This window comes from Neophocaena asiaeorientalis, unplaced genomic scaffold (genome assembly GCF_003031525.2).
Source record: "Neophocaena asiaeorientalis asiaeorientalis breed wild unplaced genomic scaffold, Neophocaena_asiaeorientalis_V1.1 scaffold242, whole genome shotgun sequence".
NCBI lineage: Eukaryota > Metazoa > Chordata > Mammalia > Artiodactyla > Phocoenidae > Neophocaena > Neophocaena asiaeorientalis.
Window position 1 is genome coordinate 3,526,648 of NW_020172451.1, and position 23,225 is coordinate 3,549,872.

The window sequence follows — 23,225 nt, forward strand, 5'->3', positions numbered from 1 at the left end:
TGTGTGAGAAAGTGAAGAGAACACCTGAAGGACAGTGATGGAGCCACTTGAACTGCAGCCTGCTGTATGGAGGGGTGGGGGCTGGACGGCAGAGTCATTGGGAGGTAAGTCCCAAATTAAAGAGGCCTTAAATGCCAAGGAAGGGAATTTATTCTGTAGTCAGGTGGGGAGCCCCTTGGCTCTGAAGCACCACCCAGAGCCTTGAATTTTGTCATGCTTTTTTATGCATCTATTGAAATGATGGTGTGGTTTTTCTTCCTTTATTCAGTTACTCTCATGAGTTGGCATTCACTGGTTTTCGAATGTTGAGCCAACATTGCCTTCCTGGGTTGAATCCACTCTGTCGTGACGCCCTAGGCTTCTTATGTATTATTGAATTCAGTTTGCTAATATTTTGCTCAAGATATTTGCTTGTGAAGGGTATTACTCTGTAGTTTTCCTGTAGTAGCCTTGTCCGATGAATGGTATCAGGGTAATACTGGCAGTTTTGGTGTCCATGTAATATAGGCCTCAGAATCACTTGGGAAGTGTTCCTTTCTCTGTATTCTGAAACAGTTTCTGTAGGTTGGTATTACTTCTTCCTTAAATGCTTGACAATTTGCTGGTAAAGACATCTGGGCATGAAGTTTTGCTGGTGTTCTGTTTCTTTTTGTTGTTGTTCTTTTTGTTTGTTTTTGTACTATTTCATTTTAAAGGAAAATTTTAAATTATGAATTCAGTTTTCTTAATAGATAAAGGGCTATTCAGGTTTTCTGTTTTGAGTCAGTTCTGATAAATGGTGTTTTTTCAAGAGATATGTCCATTTCAGCTAAACTGTCAGATTTATTTGGTAAAAAAGGTCACTGCATTCCTTTATTATCCTTTTAATGTCTGTAGTCTTAGTGATGTCCCCTGTTTCATTCCTCATTGTGGTAATTTGTATCTTCTTCCTGTTTTTCTTGATCAGTCTAATTAGAGGTTGTCAACTTTATTGACATTTTGAGATGACCAGCTTTGGTTTTATTGATTTTTTTTCCTATTGTTTGCCCATTTTCTATTTCTTTGATTTGTGTTATTTATTATTTTCTTCTTTCTGTTTATGTTGAGTTTAATTTGCATTTTTCTAGCTTCTTAAGGTGGAAAGTTAGATGACTTACTTTAAACCCTCTTTTCCAATTTAAGCATTTAAAACAGTGAATGTCCCTGTAAACACTGCTTAAGCTGCATTCTATGTATTTTGATATTTTGTATTTTAGTTTTCATTTAGTTCAAAATATTTTCTAATTTCTCTTGTGATTTCTTCTTTGAATTATAGTTTATTTGGAAGTATATCATTTAATTTCCAAATATTTGGAGATTTTCCATGTATCTTTTTGTTACTGATTTTAATTATTATGGGGTTGGAGAATATACTCTATGATTTCAGGCTTTTAAAGTTTGAGGCCCATTTTATGGCCCAGAATATAGTCTATCTTGGTGAATAGCTCAAGTGCGCTTGAAAAGAACGTGTGACCTTGAGCAGGTCTCATCACTTACTCTGGACTTGAGGTGCCTTGTCTGTACGCTGCCCTTCTCACCTGTGGGTAAGAAGCAGGCAGTGGGGAGCTTTGAGATGTGGGGAGCTCTTGTCCTGTAGGCGACACGCCCTGTCTTTTGACCTTGCAGATGGAGTGTGAGGCGGAGCGCCGCCCCTTGGGTGTGTTTGAGTGCCAGCTCTGTGCCTTAACTGCTCCGTATAGCTACGTGGGGCAGCAGCCCCCCGGCGCCCATTCTGTCGTGTGAGTACCAGGGTCCCAGCACCCCAGGGAGCCCGCCCAGAGCTGGCTGGCCTAAGTCTGACACAGGGCTTGGGTGTTGTGTCTGGGGCCACCCGGCCCAGGCTCTGGGCACTTCAGGTGTGACCCAAGAAGGCACAGGGCAGGGTTCGACGCCATCCGGCTCTCCTAGAACCTCCCAGTCCCTGCGTCCCTGCTCAGCCCAGAGTCCAGCACCTGCTCTGGCTGCGGGGTGGAAGCACTGTGGCTCAGGCTGAAACAGCTCAGCAGCTGGGAACGCAGGGAGCCGCAGAGGCCATCGCGTCTGGGGCTGGGCCTTGTCACTGGTCCCGCTGGTTCCTACGACGACACCTTCTCAGCGGGAAGCTGCCCGCCTTGCGGCTCTTGTACTGGTGGGAGTGAGCCCTGAGGACCAGCTTCCTGTGCACCCGCCCACGGATGGCCCACGGTAGAGCCAGTGGGTCCCGGGGCTTGATTCTTGACCTTCAACTTGTCCTCCATCAGAGGCCACCTTGTGGGGATCTGACCAGTACATTACGTGGGACCGGCGGGGGCCAGGCTGCTTTCCTCCGGCCCTGAGGAACCTGGGGTGTTGCCTCGGATCCTATCCTGTCTGTCTCCTTTCTGATGTGCGCTGTGAGGCCAGAACCTTAGCCAGCGTAAAGCGTCCTGTTCTCCCTGTGTGGAAGCAGGCAGTTTGGGAGCGGGTGTCATCCCGGGGGTGAGGGGAGGGCTTGGAGAGCTCACATGGAGGCCTTGTGCCCGCCTGCCACCCTGCTGAGTCAGGCTGGGGTCTGGGGGCTGAGTTGTAGCAGCCCTTCTTTGGGCCGAGGAGGAGTGGTTCTTTCCCTGCGGTCGACACGGAGCCCGGAGCAGGTCTCATTTCATCCCAGCCGGGCGCCACTGCTTGCCTCTCTGCTACTACTTGGTGGCACTGGGGGCCACCCCTCCCCGCGATGACCAGGCCCCGGGGAGGTCCGTGCAGCTGGCTGCCTTTCGTCAGCAGAGGTTTGGGCCATTCTGCCCACTGGCACCACTTCCTGCTCCGCAGCCTCCTGGAGGAGAGCTACGTCATGAGGGACCCCTTCACCCCCGACAAGGACAGATTCCTGATCCTCGGCTCCAGATGCGGCTCATGTGGCAGGCTGGTGTGCGTGGGCCCGGTGGGTAAGCCACGTGCAGCTGGGGCCGCTTTCCCTCTCTCCCTGTGGCTGGGACCTCACGTGAGTGACTGTGAGAGAGGTGACACGTGAGCCTTTCCCAGGGACAGTGTGAGCAGCAGCCTTTCCTGGCCTTGGTGGTCCTGGGAGCCCTCACAGTCACGCAGCTGGTCTGCTGCATTATGGGTGGGTCCCTGCAGCCAACAGAGGGGTAGGGGACAGGCAAGCTGGGGTCAGTTAGAGGGTCTCATTGGGGTTTGAGGAAGAGAGATTCTTGGAGGCTCTGGGGGATGCTGCAGTGTGCATCCCATGGCACTGAGGCTCCTCCGTCCCCCTCTTCTTTCAGGAATGCAGTTTATTCTACTCCAAGAGATTTTGCCTCCCCTGTGTCCGGGAGAACATTGATGCTTTCCCTCAGGAAATTCAGCAAGACTTGGAGAAAAGGAAAGTCCCATCCAAGAGGCCTGCCAGCCAGCTTGGTTCTCGAACATGAGTCCAGTTGGGTACCAGGTCCGCAGCAGTGCACTGCATGGGGCTCCTGGCCAGCGGGCTTCTGTGGCCTGGCTCAGAGATGGGGCCAAGCTGGGAGCCGCTGTCACCGACCTTGTTTCTGGGCCATCGGGAGCCGTGTCTGCAGCCAGAGGGAGCTGGGGTCCGCCCGCAGCAGCAACAGGGCCAGGAGCCACGCAGAGAGGGCGCCCAAAAGGCAGACCCCAGACCCCGGTGCTCCGAAGACCGCAGCACCCCCGCCCTCACGGCGCCCACCTTAGCGATTGGTGAGACACTGATTGTGGGCTCTCCATGTGCCTGCCAGTTCTTAGAGGGCAGGAACTGCTCTGTCCGATTCTGTAGTTTCCGCAGGACCAGCGCACACTGCCTGGAGGGTGTTAGAAACGTGTTTGATGAGAGTATGAATAAAGGTTTTACTGACCGACGTTTGTGCTGGGTTTTGTCTTCTGGGGCCACATTGTCCCAGGTCCGCTCTGTCACTGGACTCTACAGGTAGAGACCACGTCAGCTATGGGGCTGGGGGACTGTTCCGGGTTAAGGGCGGACCCTACAGCTGGGGATTGGTTTTCTTCAGACCAAACAAAACAGTTCATCTCATAGCATCACTGAAAACTCGCCAGGTAATTTTTAAAAATAGTTTATTTTTTAAAACCATTAAGGCAAAACTGTACCCTGAAATTAACTCTTTACATTCATCAGTCTTACAGTAGGACATTCCAAACATATAAGTTCCCGTAAATTCAGGATAGAAATCGATATATACGATCAGTTCAATCTCCTAAAGGGAAAATGAGTAAGACCCAAAATTAAAAAACAATTAAAGTTATTTTATAGCCATTTTCTAATTGCCTGGAACCACTGCCAGTAAAGTGACTAAGAAGATTCCATCTGCTCTCCTCTGCACACCCCGGCTTCCTGCGGCCCTGGATTCCCCACCAATCACACCCAGAGGGTCTGAGCTGGAGAGAGGGCGTCAGAGCCTGCTCAGAAAAGATCTGCTTTGGAATTGCTCCTGTTTAGTATAAAATACAAAGGGTCTGTCAGCCCCTAAATACTTTGAGAGTATAAGGCACCCAAGAACAGTAACGATAAACACACACCAAGGAATCATGCTCAGTCCTGGCTTTGGGAACCTGCACCACTCTGCCGTGTGTCTGGCAAAGGCTCCCCCTGGGTTTGGATGTGACGGCCCTGTGGGTCCCGGGGGCGGTGCAGATCCGCATCAGGAAGAAATCTGCCAAGGTATGGAAAACATCGTGTGGGAGACTCACGGGCTCCGTGGCTTCTGCTTTATACTCCGGGTTGGGCTCTGGAGGCTGGCAGAGACCCAGCCGTTGCCAATCACTGCCGTCAGCATCTTTCAAATTGCAAAGCTCTTTGGTAACAACCCACAGGTAGTAATTCCCTGAAGAACAGACAGCTACTTACTACACAGGAATAGTTCGTGGTCTCCAGCGGGGTCCTCCTGTGTGAAATCGGTGACTTCTGACCTGGGTCAGAGGCAGCCTTGCTGGTAGAAATGATAGAACAGACTCATTCGTGCTTCCTGCACGTGAAGCGTGAGGAAGGGGACAGGTTTACAGGGAAATGAATTCCACATGGCTCAGGAGAGAAGGAGAGCTCCGATGTGTGTGTGTGCGTGCGTGCGATTGTATTTCAGTTGTGGTATTTCAGCTTCCTGTGTGTTTCCAACAAGTCCGAGAGCCAGGCTAGTGAGAGTAGACGTCAGTTAACACTGATTGCAGAAGAATCCCAATGTTTGCTCTTAGATGCATGATTGTGAGTAAAATATTTACATTAGGATTTTTAAAAAAAACCCTCAAATCACAGTATTTAAGATAGAGCTATTAACATAGTTCTTTTTTTACCATACAGTGTAGAAAAAAATAGTGATACTCGAACCCGAATACTGTAATTTTACCGAAAACTGCACTGAGTGGTATCCATCTCGTGTGAGGTACATTTTTTTTTTTAGGCCTGAAAAAAGGACCAGACCGCCTGTGCCTTTAAAAAGAGAAGACATTTGCCCAGAGTGAATGATTTGACCTTGAAAAGATGAGCCACTCACTTGTGTTCAGGGCCTGGAGACTCAGCGGCCCCCACCCCTTGTCGGGGGAGCCAGGGCTCACCTGGGGAGCTTGTCTGCGCTCCGGCTGGCATTCATCACTTAATGAATTTTAGATGCTGAGGGTGACAGCGGGGGGAGAAGGGCAAGAGAGGAGGAGGCTGGTGTATTACCTTCAGCGGGGAAAACCATGGAAGCTTTTCACATCCCACCCAAACTAGCAAACACATTTTAAATGAAAAATACCTGACCCAGGTCTTAATTTGCTATTTGTGATGTAAAAAATTGCTATTTCTTCGATTTTTTTCATGTAATGCATTTAACAGCCGCGGGGCCTGAGGTCCTTGATGTTTACCAGTTGCTATAGTCAAGAGGTGACGTTGACGTGGATGCAGTGTGGTCTTCTGTGTGGCAAAGGATTCCAGAAGGATGTGACTGCATGTGTTCCCCCGGACCACGGTGCATGGCTCCCCTTTCTCAGGGGGGTGGAAGTAAACGGTTACACTTCTCTTATCTCAGACTGAAATTCTGAGAAGCAGATGGTCTGTCGAGAGCCCCCCTCTAGATCTGAGGAGTCCGGGTGCCTCGAGCCGGGAAAGGGCGTCTGGAAATGAGCCCTGGGCGGCGCTTCTCGCTCTCTGCCCTAACAAGCAGCCATACCCGCAGCAGCCCACCCTGCTGAGATAAGTTTAAGGACCTGCCGCGTTCCACAAACACAGCATCGTGCAAAGCGTTACATAATTCTTTAAGTGAAAGTGTGGAGACGCGTTGTCTTATTCTTTTCCTTGCAGAACTTCCGCTATCACATTTCAGTTTGTCCCGTAGTTTCCACAGAAGTAGGACGGGCCTCCTGTGTTCTGAGTCCTTTGCTCTCACTCCCGTGTGTTTCACGGGCTGAGGGTCCACGACCATTTTCCTGAATGGTATTAAAATGGCACCTAAAAATAGATACAAATCTCAGCAAAAACTTTTAGACCTCAACCCTTGGAGCCTAACCTTAGATCTTTCTGGGCAGAAGGTCCCTAGAGGAGAACACGCCACCGGAAAAGTCCTTGCACTGAGAAGGAGGAAAGCGCCCAGTTAGCGGGGGTGGGGACGCTGTCAGCAGTCACTGTCATGGCCCTTCGGCCCTTCGTTCGCTCCTCCCGGCCGAGCTGTCTGCGGAGCCTTCCTGCTGTGCCGCCTGGAAGTCACTGCTGTCAGGAAGGCAAGAGTCCCCTTAGCTGACAGCTCCATGCAAAGACTTGGTTGGTAAGAATCCATAATCCCGGGGGAGCCCGGTAAATCAGCTTGGAGCAACACTTAAGAGAAGCTGGGCCGCTTACAAGACGAGAAGAATAAATACAGACAGTCTGTCTCTGGAACCGTCCAGCGCCCGCACCACAAACACTGTGGGAACAGTGAGTGTGGCGAAAATCCTCCCTGGACACTTTTTAATAATCGCTGAGCCCCCCGCTGGTGGCATCGGTCTTAGTTTGCAACTTCTATGGACAGTACAATTTCCTCGCATCTCCTGAGTCGACACCACTGTTGTGAACCTAAGAACAAGTGACCCCTCCAGGAACACGTGCAGCCCAGGCACCGGGCTAACCCACAGGGAGCGCCTTGCCGCAACCTTGCCCGTCTTAAATGCAGGGGCGGGAAGTGTGGGAAGCAGGCCACCCCTGGGGCTAAGCCTGCACCGCCAGGCGGCCCTTCGTCCAAGCTGGTGTTTTCCACTTGAAGACGGGGCTGAGGATTGGAGGCGACAGCAGGAACTTGCATCGACAGTGCAGGTGGGGAGCCGTGAGCACCTGGCACAGTCTTCCTCGTGGGATCTGCGCTTTGAAAGGCCACACGGGTGGAAGAGGCACTTGAAGGTGGCTGGTTTTCCGCCGGTCCCTGGAAGCCCCCATAAAAGGCCATGCCCGTGATCAAGTTGGTCTTAGCTGGGAGCGCCGGACTCCCTGGTTGAAACAATGGACTTATATTTAAACAGGACTTTTTAAGACATTCCAGAGACAGGTGTGGTCACTGGGTCAAGACAAAAACAAAAAACCAAAAACCCTCCATCGTGCATCTGGCCACCAGGTGTCAAACGTGCCCAGTGTCACAGTGACTTGAAAAGGAGTCAGGCACAGAGGGGCACAGGTGGGGCTGGGGCGTGGCGAGGCCTCGTGAAGCCACGGTGTGACTAAGGCTTGCACAGAGGCATCTCTCCACCCTCATCTGCCAGGATTTCCCCCATGAACAGGCTCACGCATGGCCAGCAGGCGTCGCTCAAGAGGAGGCGGCCCTGGGTGAGCAGGTCACCCGGGCCCTCGGCAGTGAAAGGGTGGAGTCCTAACCACTGGACCACCAGGGAATTCCCAAGGCTCCCTTTAAACACTAAAATTCCTTTAAAACTCCACAAAACCTTCCATTTCTCAGTGTGCACACAGCAAAGGTGAGCATCCAGCCTCTGAGCCCTAACAGTAGATGGTCTGACTAGAGCTGCACCAAAAGGCCCAGTGTTACGTGGACCTTAATTTTAACAGTATCTTTTGATGGCTCTATTGAGGTAGCTGTCATGCTGTAGGTTTGGGAAAACAGTAGTAGCTCAATTAATAGTACTTATCACCATATATCAAAGGATCTTAACGTGGGCCTTGAGCTTCTGCTCAGATCTTAGGCTGCTGCCCTTTGCTGGGACGTTCACTGTCCTCAAGATCGTCTTTCCTTAGAGTTTCGTGTGGCCCAGTGTAGGAAACGCATCGGTACCGTGGAAAGGTGCGTTCTGTGCTCTTGAAGTAGAAGGAAGGACTCCCTTTAACAGGGACAGCTCTCACGGACATTCTGGAATCCTGAAATTCTTTCCCCTCAATTCACATTCACTGTTTACCCCTGTGCATATATCCTCTTTGGGAAGATGCTTGAAACGCCTCTCAGCGGAGAGCTGTAGAAAGGTCACAGGGAAACCGGAGGCCGGGCGGGCAGCGGGAAGGGCTCTGGTGCTCTGGCAGTAGTCAAAATGCTTCTCTGACGGCTGGGACGCCCTGTTTCTGACAATGCTGGACGTCAGGGCGGTGGCGTCCTGCATGTGCAGCCCTCAGGCTTCTCACAGGGTGGCAGGGGCAGAAGGCGGGGCCTGGGACCCCCAACTGGAAATGCCCAGGAGGCAGAGAGGAGGCGCGTTGGCAGGATGGCAGCAGGGTGTCCTGGAGGAGCCCCATGGTCCCCCCTTCCCAGACAAAGGCTGCCTGGTAATCTGTGGTCTCTGAGGAGTCTGGCACTTTCTGTGGTGACAAGTCGAGGAAAGGAAGAACCAGGTTTAAACAGTGGCTTGAAGAGTTGGGTCAAGGTGGTGAAAGGGGGTCCTGCCAGGTCCCGCATCCAGCATCCCGGGCTGCCAGCTCCACGCTTGTGGTCTGAAGCTTCCGGAACCTGCTTCCACTGGACCTCATGCTGGCGTCTCCTGAAACCTAGCAAGCCAGAGTGTGCTCTTTAAATAGCTACTATTTGAAAAACGACCATATATTGAACTGGTGAATAATTCGTCTATATTTGATTATCAGTGCTTGGAGAAATCTTTGATTAGGTGACCACAAATACTCTGAGTAGCAATTAGTGACTCTGTTATTTCAAATGAATTTCTTCCTATTAACAAGTGAACAATGTCAAGTGGCTTTCAAGCTGAGGTCCTCTGTGGCTTCGCCAGGGGCATTGCTGGTGGTCTAGCTGGGCCCCAAGAGGACCAGACGCTCACTAACGCCGCTGATGCAGAACCTGGGCCCGCCGTCAGCTTGTTCCCGTGGCACGCGTGAGCTAGGAGCTCTTTCAGACAGGCTGTATGAGAAGCTAAACAGAACAGACAACCCTGCCAAAAGCCTGAGTCTCAAGGCTCACTTTCCGACGCTGTGTCCCTTTGAATAGATCTGTCCCAAGACACCAGAGCAAGAGGCCACATACACCTGGCACCGGGATCCTGCCCCGAGACCTTGGACAAGCCACAGGCCTCCAGGCTCATCAGCCCAGGGAGTTCGCATTTTAGGAAAGAATGGGGACACGGATGCACCCTGTGACTCAGAGCTTAACTCCTTTCTGACTTAGGGCAACCCCTGATTGGTGTCATTCTGAAGTGGAAGTGCTTTGATTTGCTTCCAGCAGATCCTCTGATTGGATCTTTAAAGAAAATAAAGATAAAACACACCACTAAACGTGTAATGTGTAAAAGGATGTCCTAATTGTAAGTTTTACTTTTCTCTAGTTGAAGTCTCACAGTTTTATTTACAATAACGCTGATCTTGGGAACTTTATCAAATTCAATTCCAGCCATTCTTTAACGGCAAATAATAATGACCTTATAGAACCAAATTTCCTAAAGATAGAGGGGGAGGGGCACCCAGGGTACAACCAGGTCGTAAATGCTGTCGCCCAAGAGGCATCCGGGGGCTGAACTGGCAGGATCAGCCCAGTCTGGCTCGGGGGAGGCACTGCTGAAAGTTCTCTGATGGGACCATTAATCTACCATGGTGGACAGAAAAAGAGGATTTCCAGGTCCCTGTGCTCTAGATGAAAACCATAATCCACACCGCCTTCCTAGCTGGACCAAGGTTGAAAAGTTGATCTTTAAGGCTGAAACAGTTATTGCAAATAATGGCAAAACGACCTTACATATGTAGCTGGAAAAGGGAAAAACTCTCAAAATCTTTGTAAAAACCACCACCCTGTTGTGCTTCCTGAGATGAGTAAAACCACCGTTTCACATCCACCCCACACCCGCCCCCCGCCCCGGCCTGGCCCGTCCATTCTCCAGATGAGACCCCTGCCCCCAGGCCACATGGTAAAGTGACCTGTGCCTCGTCTTCTCCACTCCAGGGAGCAGCTACCACCAGCAAGAGTTATAAACATTAAGCCGCATGTTTAAAAAAGCAACACAGAAAAAGACCAAGGAGCTGCCTTGACAGAGGGGGCCCAGCGCAAGATTTACAAATAACTTGTCACTTTGCCCCTGGAGACGTGACCATGGCCCCCAAACAGCCTGAGTCAGTTGGTTCAGATTTGATAGGAAATGGAGGTGAGAGGAATGGGAAGCTGACATGCTTCAGAGTCTTGTCTTGTTCCTGCTGACCACGGACACTAGCTTGAAGCAGGTGGAGGATCGAGTCCAGAGGGCCCGTGAGACGTGGCTTTCCGGGATCTTCTACACAAACCTGGGAACGGGCTTTTCCACATATTAGTTACACCGTGAAAACAGCGAACCGAAACAAAACAATTGCTGCGTTTTGATAGCTTATCGAATCATTCTTTGACATTCTAAATCCTACGATTCAAAACCGGCATGTTGTCTTTCTTCAAATTCAGGAAACTTTTAAAATACCTAACCTTTGGAGACATCTAGGTTTACAGGATTATAAAAATTAAAAAGTGCTGATTAGTTTTCAAAATTATAAAGGAGCACAACAGTCAAAACGTGGTGAAAAGGGAAGACAGACCACGTATTTTGAGGTTAATTCACCAGTAAATTCCTAAGGTGACAAAGAAATCTGCATTGATTCACATCGGGTGCGTTAAATCAGACCACTGAACACCATTCTGCGTAATTTCCCAAGTCCTGACTAATAGCTGTTTATCACCAGCATTTCTTGAAGCAGTGGTTTAAAAAAAGAAAGAAACATGGAACAGGATTCCGGTTACCTAGAGCTTATACTTTCCTTTGTCCCAGGTTCAAATGGTGACATTTGTGCAAAGTTGCGTTGCTCCCATCTCTCACTTGTAGTGCTGTCGCCTTTAAAAACGCTTGAAAAGTTTCTTTTTTTGTGTGCATTTCCAAGAAATCAGTACATATCCCTGTAAATTTCCTGCAGCAGCGGGTGCAGGGCGGCGTCGGACTCTGTCTTCTTGATCACCTGCACCAGCTGCGCATGCTCCGTGACCAGCTGCCGCAGATCTGCCATCTTTTGCAGGAGTTTTGGGAAGAGAAAGACGTCGTCGGGGTGGTTGCTCTGTAAGTGAAGTTTGAGCACGTGCACGATACCCTCCTGCATTTTTTCAATGTGTCCCACATTTAGAAGGCCGGGCCGATCTATCCTCAAAAGAAAGCAGAGATGTTTGCGATTACCAGCGTGCTAATACCTAATGACGGTTTTTCAGTTTGAGAAACCTTTTTTTTTTTTTTTTGCGGTACGCGGGCCTCTCACTGCTGTGGCCTCTCCCGTTGCGGAGCAGCGGCTCCGCACGCGCAGGCTCAGCGGCCATGGCTCACGGGCCCAGCCGCTCCGCGGCATGTGGGATCCTCCCGGACCGGGGCACGAACCCGCGTCCCCTGCATCGGCAGGCGGACTCTCAACCACTGCGCCAGCAGGGAAGCCCTTTTATTTTTTCTTTTGTTGGCGACGCCACTCAGCATGCGGGATCTTGGTTCCCCGACCAGGGATCAAACCAACGTCCCCTGCAGTGGAAGTGCAGAGTCCTATCACTAGACTGCCAGGGAATTCCCGAGAAACCAAACATTCTGATTGGACATGGCCTTTCCTTTTCACCAAAAGCTCAGCTGCCTTTAGATGCTGTCAACTTACCTAGAAGATGGAACTAGACTTTTCCCAAGCCGCTGGGCCTGATAGGGGCAGACAGGACAAATACTCATTCCTAAATATTTCTACGACCTTAAAATGACTAGCTACCTTACGGGGTGGCCGCTTCATTTAGGATTTATCTGATTACCACCTGTCAGGGGAAAACCTGTATGTAGAGGAGTAACTCTACACACAAACTGCTTTTGCATAATATGGAAAATGAAATTCTTCTTCCTGTGTCTTCTTAGGTGCTCGGTTTCAACAATATTTAAGGAGTGTGATTATGTTTGACTTCGGTTTTGTGGTATAAAGCACCGTTACAGGTACCTTCCAATGGAAGTCAGCTGAAAAGCAGGTGGAGTCAGGAATGAATCGGAGGATGGATACGGGAGGATGCTGAGGTAACCCAGAGAGGGGAGGTCTGAGGCTTGGTGCGGGAAGGGCGATGTGGACACCAGGTGTCCTCCCGGGGTGCCTCAGACACAGACACCAGACTTCCCGGGACAGCTCAGATCCATGCATCCTGCCCTTGTTCCAGAAAATCAGGCCCCACCCTCCATATTCAATAGGCAGGGCTCTCTCTAGAGTCCCATATGCATTACTAGGATTTTCAAAAGTGTTGCTCATCATGTGGATTTTTCTTTTTCTTTTCTTTGGTTATAAAATAATTACTAAGTTTTTAAAGAGAGAGATTTTAAAAAATAGTAAGTGAACCCCCCCTCATAATTTTAACCCCATCATACAGATTTCATGTATACCTCACCAGACATTTTCCTGATCTATGATTAAAATTTCTTTTATAAAACTGTCATACTACTTATAAATAGCTATGCATTGCTCTCCCCACAACACGACATCTTGAGCGTGCAAAGGACGGTGGTAGATCACATTCTGTGCTTTTTGCCAGAGCACAGGACTTCCTCCACCTGTGCCCAGCTGGACGGTCAGAAGGACGGACCTCGTGGAGCTGGGCCACCCTCCCTCAGCTCGACGTCCAGAGTCCGGGCGACTGTGGCCACAGCCTCAGTTCCGCGAGTGAGGGACTCGTGGCGGACAGCACAGCTTCAGGCAGCTTGAGGAGGCGGTGGCCCCTTCGGTCTCCCCTAAGGCTGGGTAGGGTCAGCCGAGTTTACAGTAGAGGGTTGACCTTCTTAGACCCGGGACAGGGCTATTTAAAGGAACGTGACACCGAGCCAAAAACCTGGGGACCGCAGGGCCAGCTGCCCCATACAGAGGCCTAGATTCTCCTTCACTGGGATCCATTTCCTTTGGCAAAGCACACTTTGCAGTCACTGACAGTGAGCTACAGATAGTTTTCATTATGAAATAGCATAAATATACCAATAGAGACAGCAACCCTACTAACATCTGTATGACTTTATAGAATACTGTCTGTAATATGGATATAATATGATAATAACATAATTATAACACTGTCATCCCTTGGTATCTGTGGGGGATTGGTTGCAGGACCCCCCGAGATGCCAAAATCCACGGATGCTCAAGTCCCATATATAAAATGGCATATAACCTACGCGCATTCTCCCGTACACTTTAAGTGATCTCTAGATTACTCGTAATACCTAACACACCTAACACAATGTAAATGCCACGTAAACGGTTGCTGGTGTGTGGTAAATTCAAGTTTCGTTTTTGGAATTTTCTGGAAATGTTTTTAATCCGCAGTCGGTTGAACCTGCAAATGCAGAACCCACAGATATGGAGGGCCGACTGTATATGATGATGTTATACACCATACGTTATAATATTATTACGATTATATCTGATATATAATAGATATTAGCTATAATAGATATAAGCACATTATAATTATTAATGATGCCTAATCTTCCATTATATTCTAAATAAATATATATTCATGTAATTACAGATAGAACATTTATACTTTACAAATGTGTTTATATATAATAACATGAAGTTTGGGATTAACATATACACACTGCTATATATAAAACAGATAATCAACATGGACCTGCTGTAGAGCACAGGGAACTCTACTCAGTATTCTGTAAAAACCTAAATGGGAAAAGAATCTGAAAAAGAGTAGCTCTATGTATATGTATAGCTGAATCACTTTGCTGTACACCTGAAACTAACACAACGTTGTAAACCAACTATACTCCAATATAAAATAAAAATTTTTTAAAATAAAAGCTCTGAAACAGAAAACAATAACGTATGCTATAGTATGATATGATATTGATATCATTCTCACTGAATTCTGGTTAGTGGCAATGTGGGGCTCGGACACCCTCCTCCCCTACAGTGCTGGCTCCACCCTACTCACGTCGGATTTACCACCGCCAAATTCTCTAGGTGGGAGGCTGTGATTGCCACAGCAGCAGCAGGTGAAATCAATAACTTACCTCCACAACAAATTATAGCAGCCACAAAAAGGGAAATATCACTGTCGTCCAGCTCCAGTGCATTAAACTTCATTGCAAAATCGAACTTGGGCTCCATGATATCACAAAATGGTTTTCTTAGGCTTTTTAGGAATTCACGAGTTATAAAACCATTTCCATATGCTACCAGCATCCCGTCTTTATTCATCACAGAAGACAGCATTGCAAATATGGCCTCGTAAACTCCGTATTTCAGCAAAGTGACTTGGTCGTTCAAGTCCAAGTTTGCGAACCCCGGGATGGACTTGGCGAATTCCGTGAGCTCCGTGACCGTCTCCACAGACGTGCACTGGCAGCAGTGGAAGATGCGGACCTCTGCCTCCTTGTTCTGGATGCCGTTGGCCACCAACTTGGCCACGAGAGTCTTCTCGGCCATACATAACGTCTCCATGTCGTGTATGACAAAAGGCTGAAAAGAAAAACACCGGAATAAGTCGGGTGATTGGCGACAAGCTGTCTGCTTAATTATCAAGAAACTGATGAGTAGCTGCAGTATTCCAGCCACCTGTCGAGAATCAAATTATGTACAAAACACAGTCCTCATCCTTAACCTCAAAATTAGTTGGGGACAAGAAGACATTTAATAGAGGACAATATAAATCAGTAAGATAATAATCATCGGCGCCTAAAACTGGGTGGGGATTTCATTGCTAAGAAAGTGAAGTTCTGGGAATTCCCTGGCGGTCCAGTGGTTAGGACTCCATGCTTCCACTGTAGGGGGCACAGTTTCGATCCCTGGTCGGGGAACTAAGATCCCGTATGCCGTGTAGCATGGCCAAAAAAAAAAAAGTGAAGTACTGATTTTGGCAATAAAGCTAACAAGAAAGAGAATATTAGCAAAGCACTTTAACTATTTTATAATGTCCTCTAAATTCCCAAATACTGCAATAGCCAGTAATTACAATAATTCTTAATTTTGCCATTTTATGAACTTCGCAGATAATCATCATTATCCAACACTGACTGTTGAATGAATAAATTTGGCATGTAAATAAATACAAGGCAGAAAGTTGGCATTTGTGTGGAAGTAAACAAACAAGCATTGTTAAACCCTTGCTCTTGGGGGATAAACCGGAAAGCCTTGAAGGACCCTCGTTTCCCGGTACAGGAGACTGAAATCTTCCCACCATTGCTCCATGTTCTGAGACAAATACCAAATCCCCAGCTCCCTAAATGTGGCCTTACCATTTGCATCTAAACCCACCGTTCCTGCCATTTTATAAAGATCTAGCAGAGGAAAGAAGAGATGGTTGGCCATGTTATTTGAAGCCAACGTGCTCAGAAGCGATGATGTATCTGGTGGGGCTTAGAAGAAGGGGCACAGATACCGCTGCTGGTCAAAATTTACGCCAGCTCTGTGTGCGGAGCAGAATAAATGGCAGGCTCTGAGGGATCTCTCTGATCCTTAATGTGTTCTACAGACCAATAATGAAGTGGGCTGAGGCATCCTTTTCAATCCCCACTGGATAAACACTGAGTGTATAAGAAGCCCAGTGATTTTAAGAATCACTTTGCCAGTGGGCAAAACACGTCACTGACAGTGCCTCTGTGCCCACGGCACGACGTGTGCCCTATTTCTGGGCTCACAAGCGCATCAGGAGGAATCACAGCACAAAGCCATCTTCTGGGAAGCTGCTGGGTATACCTGGCACAGAGGTGGGTGTGTTGGGATAATGTGATGCATTGCCTACGAAATGTTTAAACAGAATTAGAATTTGCAAGATAGTGTTGGACAAAGAAAAAAAAAAAGATCTGATTTCACATCTGAGGAAAGCGAATATTTTTAAAATTATCTGTGAATGACTGAAAACATTCTGAATACAGAACTCAAAGCCCAATTTCTAACAATCTCAAGTTTGATGAAGGAAGACTAAAACTCTCTCTCTCCAAAGACTTTAAAAACAGGCCAGAACTTCCCGGTGGCGCAGTGGTTAAGAATCCACCTGCCAATGCAGGAGACGTGGGTTCAAGCCCTGGTCTATCTAGGAAAATCCCACATGCCGCAGAACAACTAAGCCTGTGCGCCACAACTGCTGAGCCTGCGCTCTAGAGCCCACAAGCCACAACTACTGAGCCTACGTGCCACAACTACTGAAGCCCACGCACCTAGAGCCCATGCTCTGCAACAAGAGAAGCCACCGCAATGAGAAGCCCGCACACCTCAACGAAGAGTAGCCCCCGCTCACTGCAACTAGAGAAAGCCCGCACACAGCAACGAAGACCCAACACAGCCAAAAATAAATAAATAAATAAATTAATTAAAAGCAGGCCAGATTTACCACTGTTTTGAGAAAGTTTGGGGGCAGTTCTGCTTCACAGGAAGTTGGAGCTCGGATTTAAAGTATTAACGTTTATAGGATGGACCAGAAAAATGTTTTTAAAGGACAGGTGGCAGTACTCCCTCAATTTCAGAAAATATTATAAGGCCACCTTGACTTTATTCAAATCACTGGCTTTTCAAAAGTACATTCAGCAGAAATAAAGGTGTTACAAAAAAAAAAAAGAATCCTGTTGTCCAGAAAAACCCTTGAGAAACACTGAGTTAAATAAAGTTAGAGTCTACCAGAGTCTTTCATGAGTGTACACCGTGGACCTTTAAGAATGGGATTAGCATAAATAGTGGTTCCCAGTGTTTGACTGCAGAACGCTTATTATTATTACTATACTGTTGTTGTTATTTGGTAGGACATCTCTTGGACTAGCACAGACTGGCTACACAATTTGCAGGGCCCAGTGCAAAATGACAGTGTGGGGTCCGTTATTCGAAAGTGCTTACGAATTTCAAGACAGCGACAGAGCATTAAACGTCAGCACAAGGCCCTCTAAGCAGGGGCGTTGTGAAACTGGACACACGCCCAGGACGCTGGCCCTGGACTATTTTTATGTGGAACATTCTCTCATAAACGGAGACTTCAATGGTAAGAAATATTTCATTTCATTTGTATAAAATTATCGCCTGGATTTTAAAAGGCAGGCCTCATGAACAGGCAAAATTAGAAACGATCTGAATTCAAAACAAGTGCTAACATTTAAAAAACCACGTTTATTACAGCCAAAGAGATGTTATAGAGTGACACCCTTGAAAGTTTGCCAGACTTTACTGAGAAACATTCTTGATTAGACTATTTTAAAAATCCAGAAGCTTATATTTAACTTTGGAATATTTTCTTTATCCTCAAGCTTGACTATGAATATATCTGACGTTACGGGTGGTCATTTCAAATCAGTGAAGCACACTTTAAAGCTTTTAAACGGCACGAGGCAGAAAGCTGCCCACTTTCCCCCAAAATCACTCCACGCCAGGACCAGAAGTCTCCCCTAACTGATATATATCTCCCTCGCTCACACCTGACACTGTTCTATGTGCGTTAATGATGTTATAAGAATTCATCTCCAAAACACATCGAAACAGCATTTTCTACGAAAAGTCCGGCAGCAGCATCTTTTCGGAGAAATTTAATTGTGACTTATTGGTAGAATTGCTTTGGATGAAGTGATCTAATAAGCTTTTGGGTAGGTTTTACTACACACTTCTAGATATAGTACAAAATAGTATGTTTTTCAAGCTACTGACAAGTTATAGGTATAATATTTCAATATAACACAGCAGGCCAAACCCCACGGTGTGGTGTGAGGGGGCTGCCATTCCAGGATGCCGCCCCTCCCGGCAGCTCTGTCTCTGACCCAGCACAGATGGAGCAGAGACTGTGGCCCCAAGCTGGATGCTCCAAGCTCTGGGGCGCACTGGGCTGGGCGGGGAGGTAGGAGGAGGGCCATGCTTCGACATACAGAGGAAATGGGGTGGGAAGTGAACCCAGCTTGGAGCAAACAGTGCCGTCAAAGGCAGTGGCTGGCCCTGGACACTCCCTTTCAAACTGGTACCCGCGATGCTCTGCTTCGGAGGTGGGCAGAAGCAAGCAGTTGACAGCAATACCCCGAATTCTGTTTTTCCTATCCAGTGAAGCCCAGTGCTGGACTCTGGGTCTGCCATTTATTTCCTTAAGACCAAAAGACAGATTCCTCTCCCAGAGTAACTGTGTGATGGCCCTCAACGGTCCAGATTTCAACTCTGGCCGCGGGTGATGGGTTCCTTCTTAGAGTGCGTGGATCTCAGTGGGGTGTGAGAAGGATACTCCATGGAAATCAAGTTAATATTAAACAAGAGTGTTTGGTTCCGACTCAAGATGACTTTTAAGTTTGCTTTGCTTTGCATTCTGAAAACCCAAGGGAGATGTAGAAGAACTCAGCAAGATCTAAAAGGATTCCAGGAGATCAAAAATTTGGGTTGCTTTAATTTGGGGCTACACGAATCATTTCCAGGATAGAAATTCAAAGGTAAAAGATTACTTTGCTTTTACCCTTGCGATCTGGAAAGGGTTAGGGTGGAGTTTCTTTGAGCCTCTGGGGCCGCCCAGCATGGGTGTGGCTTTATGATTTCACAAGAGTTTGCTTGAACCCTCCTAAAGTACCTCAGCCTATTGAATTGGAAAATTCACTGAAGAATGAAAAGACTCGGTAACAAAGAGGTTTGGTTTGTTCATGAAAGTAAGTAGCTTGTGAGATGCTTTATTTTCCTGTGACTGAAAATTCCAGCTTGTAATTCCCAATAAAGATGGCTTCAAGCTACTCATTAGTACAAATCAAACCTGTTTCACCACTCTCATAGGAGAAAGGCAAAACGTCTTTATTCGCCAACCTTGGGCCATCCCCCTCTTTGAAGGTAGCTCTGAGATTAGGCCTGTAATGGAGACAAAGGCTTAGCTAACTGTGGGGTGGGTACAGGGTGGAATCAGGCAGGGGAGGCGAAGTGTAGGCGTCCACAAGGGGCAATCTTAGTTGCTACCGAGAAGGTCCAGAACCGTCCAAAAAGACAATAAAGTTTCTGTAAACAAAGGACACTTTCTAAGCCCTGAGATGTCATTTCCTTCTCATTGGAGAAAAAGAAGGTGGGCAGGGGGTAGGAAGGGGGAGGTTGGAGAGGAGAAGGTAGTTTTAGGGGAAAGGATGTGAGAGCACACTTTGAGTGGGAAGTGAATAGTTTCATTTTCTGGCATTAAGATAGGGATTAAAACAAAATCACTTAAGAAGCAACCCTAGAATCTGGTAAACTATTAACCAGACTTTCTGAGTGCATTAATTACAGAGTCATTATAAGAACTTGGTTGCTAGGAGCTTTGAGGTGGATCAAATGGGATGGGAGTTGCTGTTGGGCTACGTTTTATAGTCTCTGAAGGAAATGTTTCCATTGCATTGTCTCCCGTTTGCGTTGGGGATAAATATGATTTTCTCAGCATTTAGGACGTACTTCCTCAATCCTCCTCCTCGCCTCTAGCTGACGTGTCGCCAAAGAAGCACTTCAGACTATGATAACGAGCAGCAGAGCCACCTACCGGATTGTTGCTGGCCTTTCCCGCGAGGATGACCCGGGCCTTAACCTTGTTCATGTTGAAGTTCTTCAAGTAGGCCTCGTAAATCCTCTTGGCGAGAGATTTGAGATCTGCGGTTTCAGAATTTTCTAGGTCATGTTCACATGTAAGGATTTCTGCTTTCAATTTTGCTTTTTCCGATCTTGGCATTCGTCCGAAACGAATCGCTGGGGGTCGGAGGGGAGAAACGGAAGAACGGAGAACACAGAGAAATGAACAACGAAACACGGCACGAGGACTAACGGCTGGACGAAAGGTTCACACCACGGGTTAGACTGTGAGCAAACATGCATGGGTAAGTTACCATCCACTTCTCAGCACTATTCAGCTTTCTCCCTTGGAGAGATGAAAATAAACCTCAAACCCCATATATCCTGGACTTTTAAAAAAGCTTGAAATTAAAGGTGGCACCATGACTCACTTTATCAGTAGGATGGGCTTAAGGTCACTTCAGGTACATAATTGAGCCTTTCGGTTAAGGAGATGAAAGTGAGCCTTAGAAGGAGTTAACATAGTACCTTTTCTTTTTACCAGAAGGTAGACATGCAACTCTTACGAACACATTATTTTAAATTCACTTTCCTGTAGTAATTGGCAATTCTAAAATAAGAGTATGGGGACTGCCCTGGTGGTCCAGTGGTTAGGACTCCGAGCTTCCACTGCAGGGGACCCAGGTTCAATCCCTGGTCGGGGAACTAAGATCCCGAGAGCCGAGCAGCACGGCCAAAACAAAACAAAAAAATAATAAGAGTAGGATTGAATATAATTAAATTCATAATATGGTAAAATGTTTGAAATGGCACATGCTTCATGCATGTGATATGAACATTAAGACATCCCCGTGGTTTCCAGTGGGTTTCAAAATCTTCTATCAAAGTTGTACCATCTGAAGTTTCTAACAGTATTTCCAAGGGTTCTACTGGATCTCTGTTATCTGAGGCGTATTTTTCTTAGGCTCTCATGTTACAAAATGACCCGAGCATTAAATGCTGCAGCACATTCATTCAAAATACAGTCTGTTCCGACCCGATAAGGGGGGTAAACTGAGGCACGGGTGGGGAAAATGCGATAGACAACCTTACCTACCATTATGGGACATCCCAACTGAAAGGCACTTGTGAAAACGACAATACTGGCACTTATTCCGGTTCTTTTTCTGAATCTTGCAGCTACGGTCACATGTGTCATATGCCAGCTTTAGCCGAATAGTTCTCCGAAAGAAACCCTGCGGAATGAGATACGGTTTATTAAAGAATACGGGCCACTGAGGAATCAGTGTCATTCCTTTATTCACGTTTCCTGTTGCTCATTTATTGTCTTTTTTTTTTTTTTTTTTTTTTTTTTTTTGGGGTGCGCGGGCCTCTCACTGGTGCGGCCTCTCCCGTTGCGGAGCGCAGGCTCCGGACGACGCGCAGGCTCAGCGGCCATGGCTCACGGGCCCAGCCGCTCCGCGGCATGTGGGATCTTCCCGGACCGGGGCACGAACCCGCGTCCCCTGCATCGGCAGGCAGACTCTCAACCACTGCGCCACCAGGGAAGCCCCTATTGTCTTTTTTTAAATGAACGAAATGTAGAGAAACAGTTCATCTAGAAAGTCTGATGTAATTGGGGCAAATTAGAAATTTGAAATTTCATTACATGTAAAATGAAAAACAATAAAATGAGGCAAAAGTCAAAGTAATTTCAACACGTCCTCACCTGGCCTGGGAAGACACAATCACAGTCTCCTGAAGAGTGACTCTGCCTTGCTAAGATTTATACAAATGTGACTTTCTCTTCTGAGGACATTCCATATTTGTGACTAAAAAGTTCTAAGAATTTTTGTAAGAGAATATTAACTCTCTAAAGGACAAAGATTATATAATAAAAGGAAGCCAGCTGGTTGTAAACGATTTTCTCTTTATAAAAGCGTCTTAGGGACTTCTCTGGCGGTCCAGTGGTTAGGACTTAGCGCTTCCACTGCAGGGGGCATGGGTTTCATCCCTGGTGGGGGAACTAAGATCGCGTGTGCCGCATGCTAAGGCGCGACCAAAACAAAACAAAAACAAAAAACAAACCAATAAAAATATCTTAAACTTTACTTTAGTAAAGAACCAACTTTACTATTTAGTTCATAAAAAAACAAAAGTAAAGAAAGGTGACTAACCATGGCCCTGCAGAAAAGGCCACTTTGCAAGTAGTTTTTTTCAAGGTATGTGGTTGGCAAATTGTGAAGGGTTTATATTTACACTGGGCTCTTTCCTCTTTGCTTTCTGGTCATCCTTCCGTAGTTCTGCTGGAGGACACGGCCTGACCCCCTGCACTGCGGGCCCTGGGTCGCCTATGGTTAGAGGTCCAGCTGAGCTGGCACAAGAATAAGGATATACACAAGGGTGCTCGTGGTTCGGGTGGACAGGCCCCCGACGTGCAGGAAGGGGCTGCTGGGGGATCCTGAGCAGCTGGGGAGGACACAGCCGCGGGTCTGGTCGTCGCCCAGCACGTGCTGCAGGATCCTGACATCTCGGATGGTCGTGAGAACCCTTGCCCTCCGTGACCTTCTGATGAGGGTGGAGAGAGAAAGTGGACAAAACTCTCTGACCTCGCATCCAAATGAAGGGAGCATCTTTAATGTGGTTTATTTTCTGTTAAAGAACACACTCTCTACGTCACTTACAAAGAACAGCCCAGCAATATGCCATAGACTTTCCAAAGAGAGAAAGGAATGTGTTACGTGGGTCAGTTTCTGATCTACAACTTGAGCAGACCCTTCTTAGTAGTGACAAACATTTGTGTATAAAATAAAAGGAACCACACGTAGTCCCCGAAAGGCCACCTTTCTCCCCATCCAGGGTCCACCGTACCTTGCAGCCTTCACATGCGTGAACTCCGTAATGGTAGCCCGAGGCTTTGTCCCCACAGATCCTACACTCGATGTTCAGTGCTACACTGGACGATTCCTCGGCGCTGCCAGGAACCACAGGGTAAGAGATGGACGAGGGACTCGAGGCTGGTGAGAGGGTGTCTAGGAACACAAGGGGAAGATTTACGAATATTCACGGCCTCGCCATCCGATGTCGAAACCAGCTTTCTGAGGACCTGAGTTCACGGGTGAGGCATTTAGTGGGGAGGCATCAGCTGGTGGGCAGGGCTCCCATGCTGCATCCACCCTGGCCTGGCCCTTGCACACCCTCTGTGCTCCCACAGTGACCACGTCGCCAGCATCCCCGCAGCTCCCACCCAAGGGGCTCCCCAACTGAGAAACAACTTTACTTTTTAATCCATAAAAAACAAAACAAAATGGACTAAACCGTGGCCCTGCAGAAAAGGCCACTTTGCAAGTCGCCTTATTCACACAAATGTTTACAGCAGCTT

At 47.5% G+C, this 23,225-nt stretch overlaps 2 protein-coding genes across 4 annotated transcripts in view; one reads left to right on the forward strand and one right to left on the reverse strand.

Moving 5' to 3' along the window:
• The window catches only part of CDPF1 (cysteine rich DPF motif domain containing 1), a 4,374-nt gene extending 529 nt beyond the window's left edge, over nucleotides 1–3,845 (forward strand). The window contains exons 2-4 of one of the 2 annotated variants that reach the window (XM_024737380.1): nucleotides 1,645–1,757; nucleotides 2,806–2,917; nucleotides 3,261–3,845. In XM_024737380.1, the coding sequence (XP_024593148.1) occupies nucleotides 1,645–1,757; nucleotides 2,806–2,917; nucleotides 3,261–3,407 (372 nt within the window). In that variant the 3' untranslated portion in view covers nucleotides 3,408–3,845. Of the gene's footprint in view, nucleotides 1–1,644; nucleotides 1,758–2,760; nucleotides 2,922–3,260 lie in introns of both variants that reach the window. The other variant, XM_024737381.1, reaches the window with a different exon arrangement.
• A 6,432-nt stretch (nucleotides 3,846–10,277) lies between these two features.
• PPARA (peroxisome proliferator activated receptor alpha) overlaps nucleotides 10,278–23,225 on the reverse strand; it is a 65,158-nt gene continuing 52,210 nt past the window's right edge. For both annotated transcript variants that reach the window (XM_024737375.1, XM_024737376.1), the window contains exons 4-8: nucleotides 22,715–22,875; nucleotides 20,961–21,099; nucleotides 19,839–20,041; nucleotides 14,410–14,857; nucleotides 10,278–11,532 (exon numbers count right to left, since the gene is read on the reverse strand). In XM_024737375.1, coding sequence (XP_024593143.1) covers nucleotides 11,285–11,532; nucleotides 14,410–14,857; nucleotides 19,839–20,041; nucleotides 20,961–21,099; nucleotides 22,715–22,875 — 1,199 coding nt within the window. In that variant the 3' untranslated portion in view covers nucleotides 10,278–11,284. The remainder of the gene's footprint in view (nucleotides 11,533–14,409; nucleotides 14,858–19,838; nucleotides 20,042–20,960; nucleotides 21,100–22,714; nucleotides 22,876–23,225) is intronic.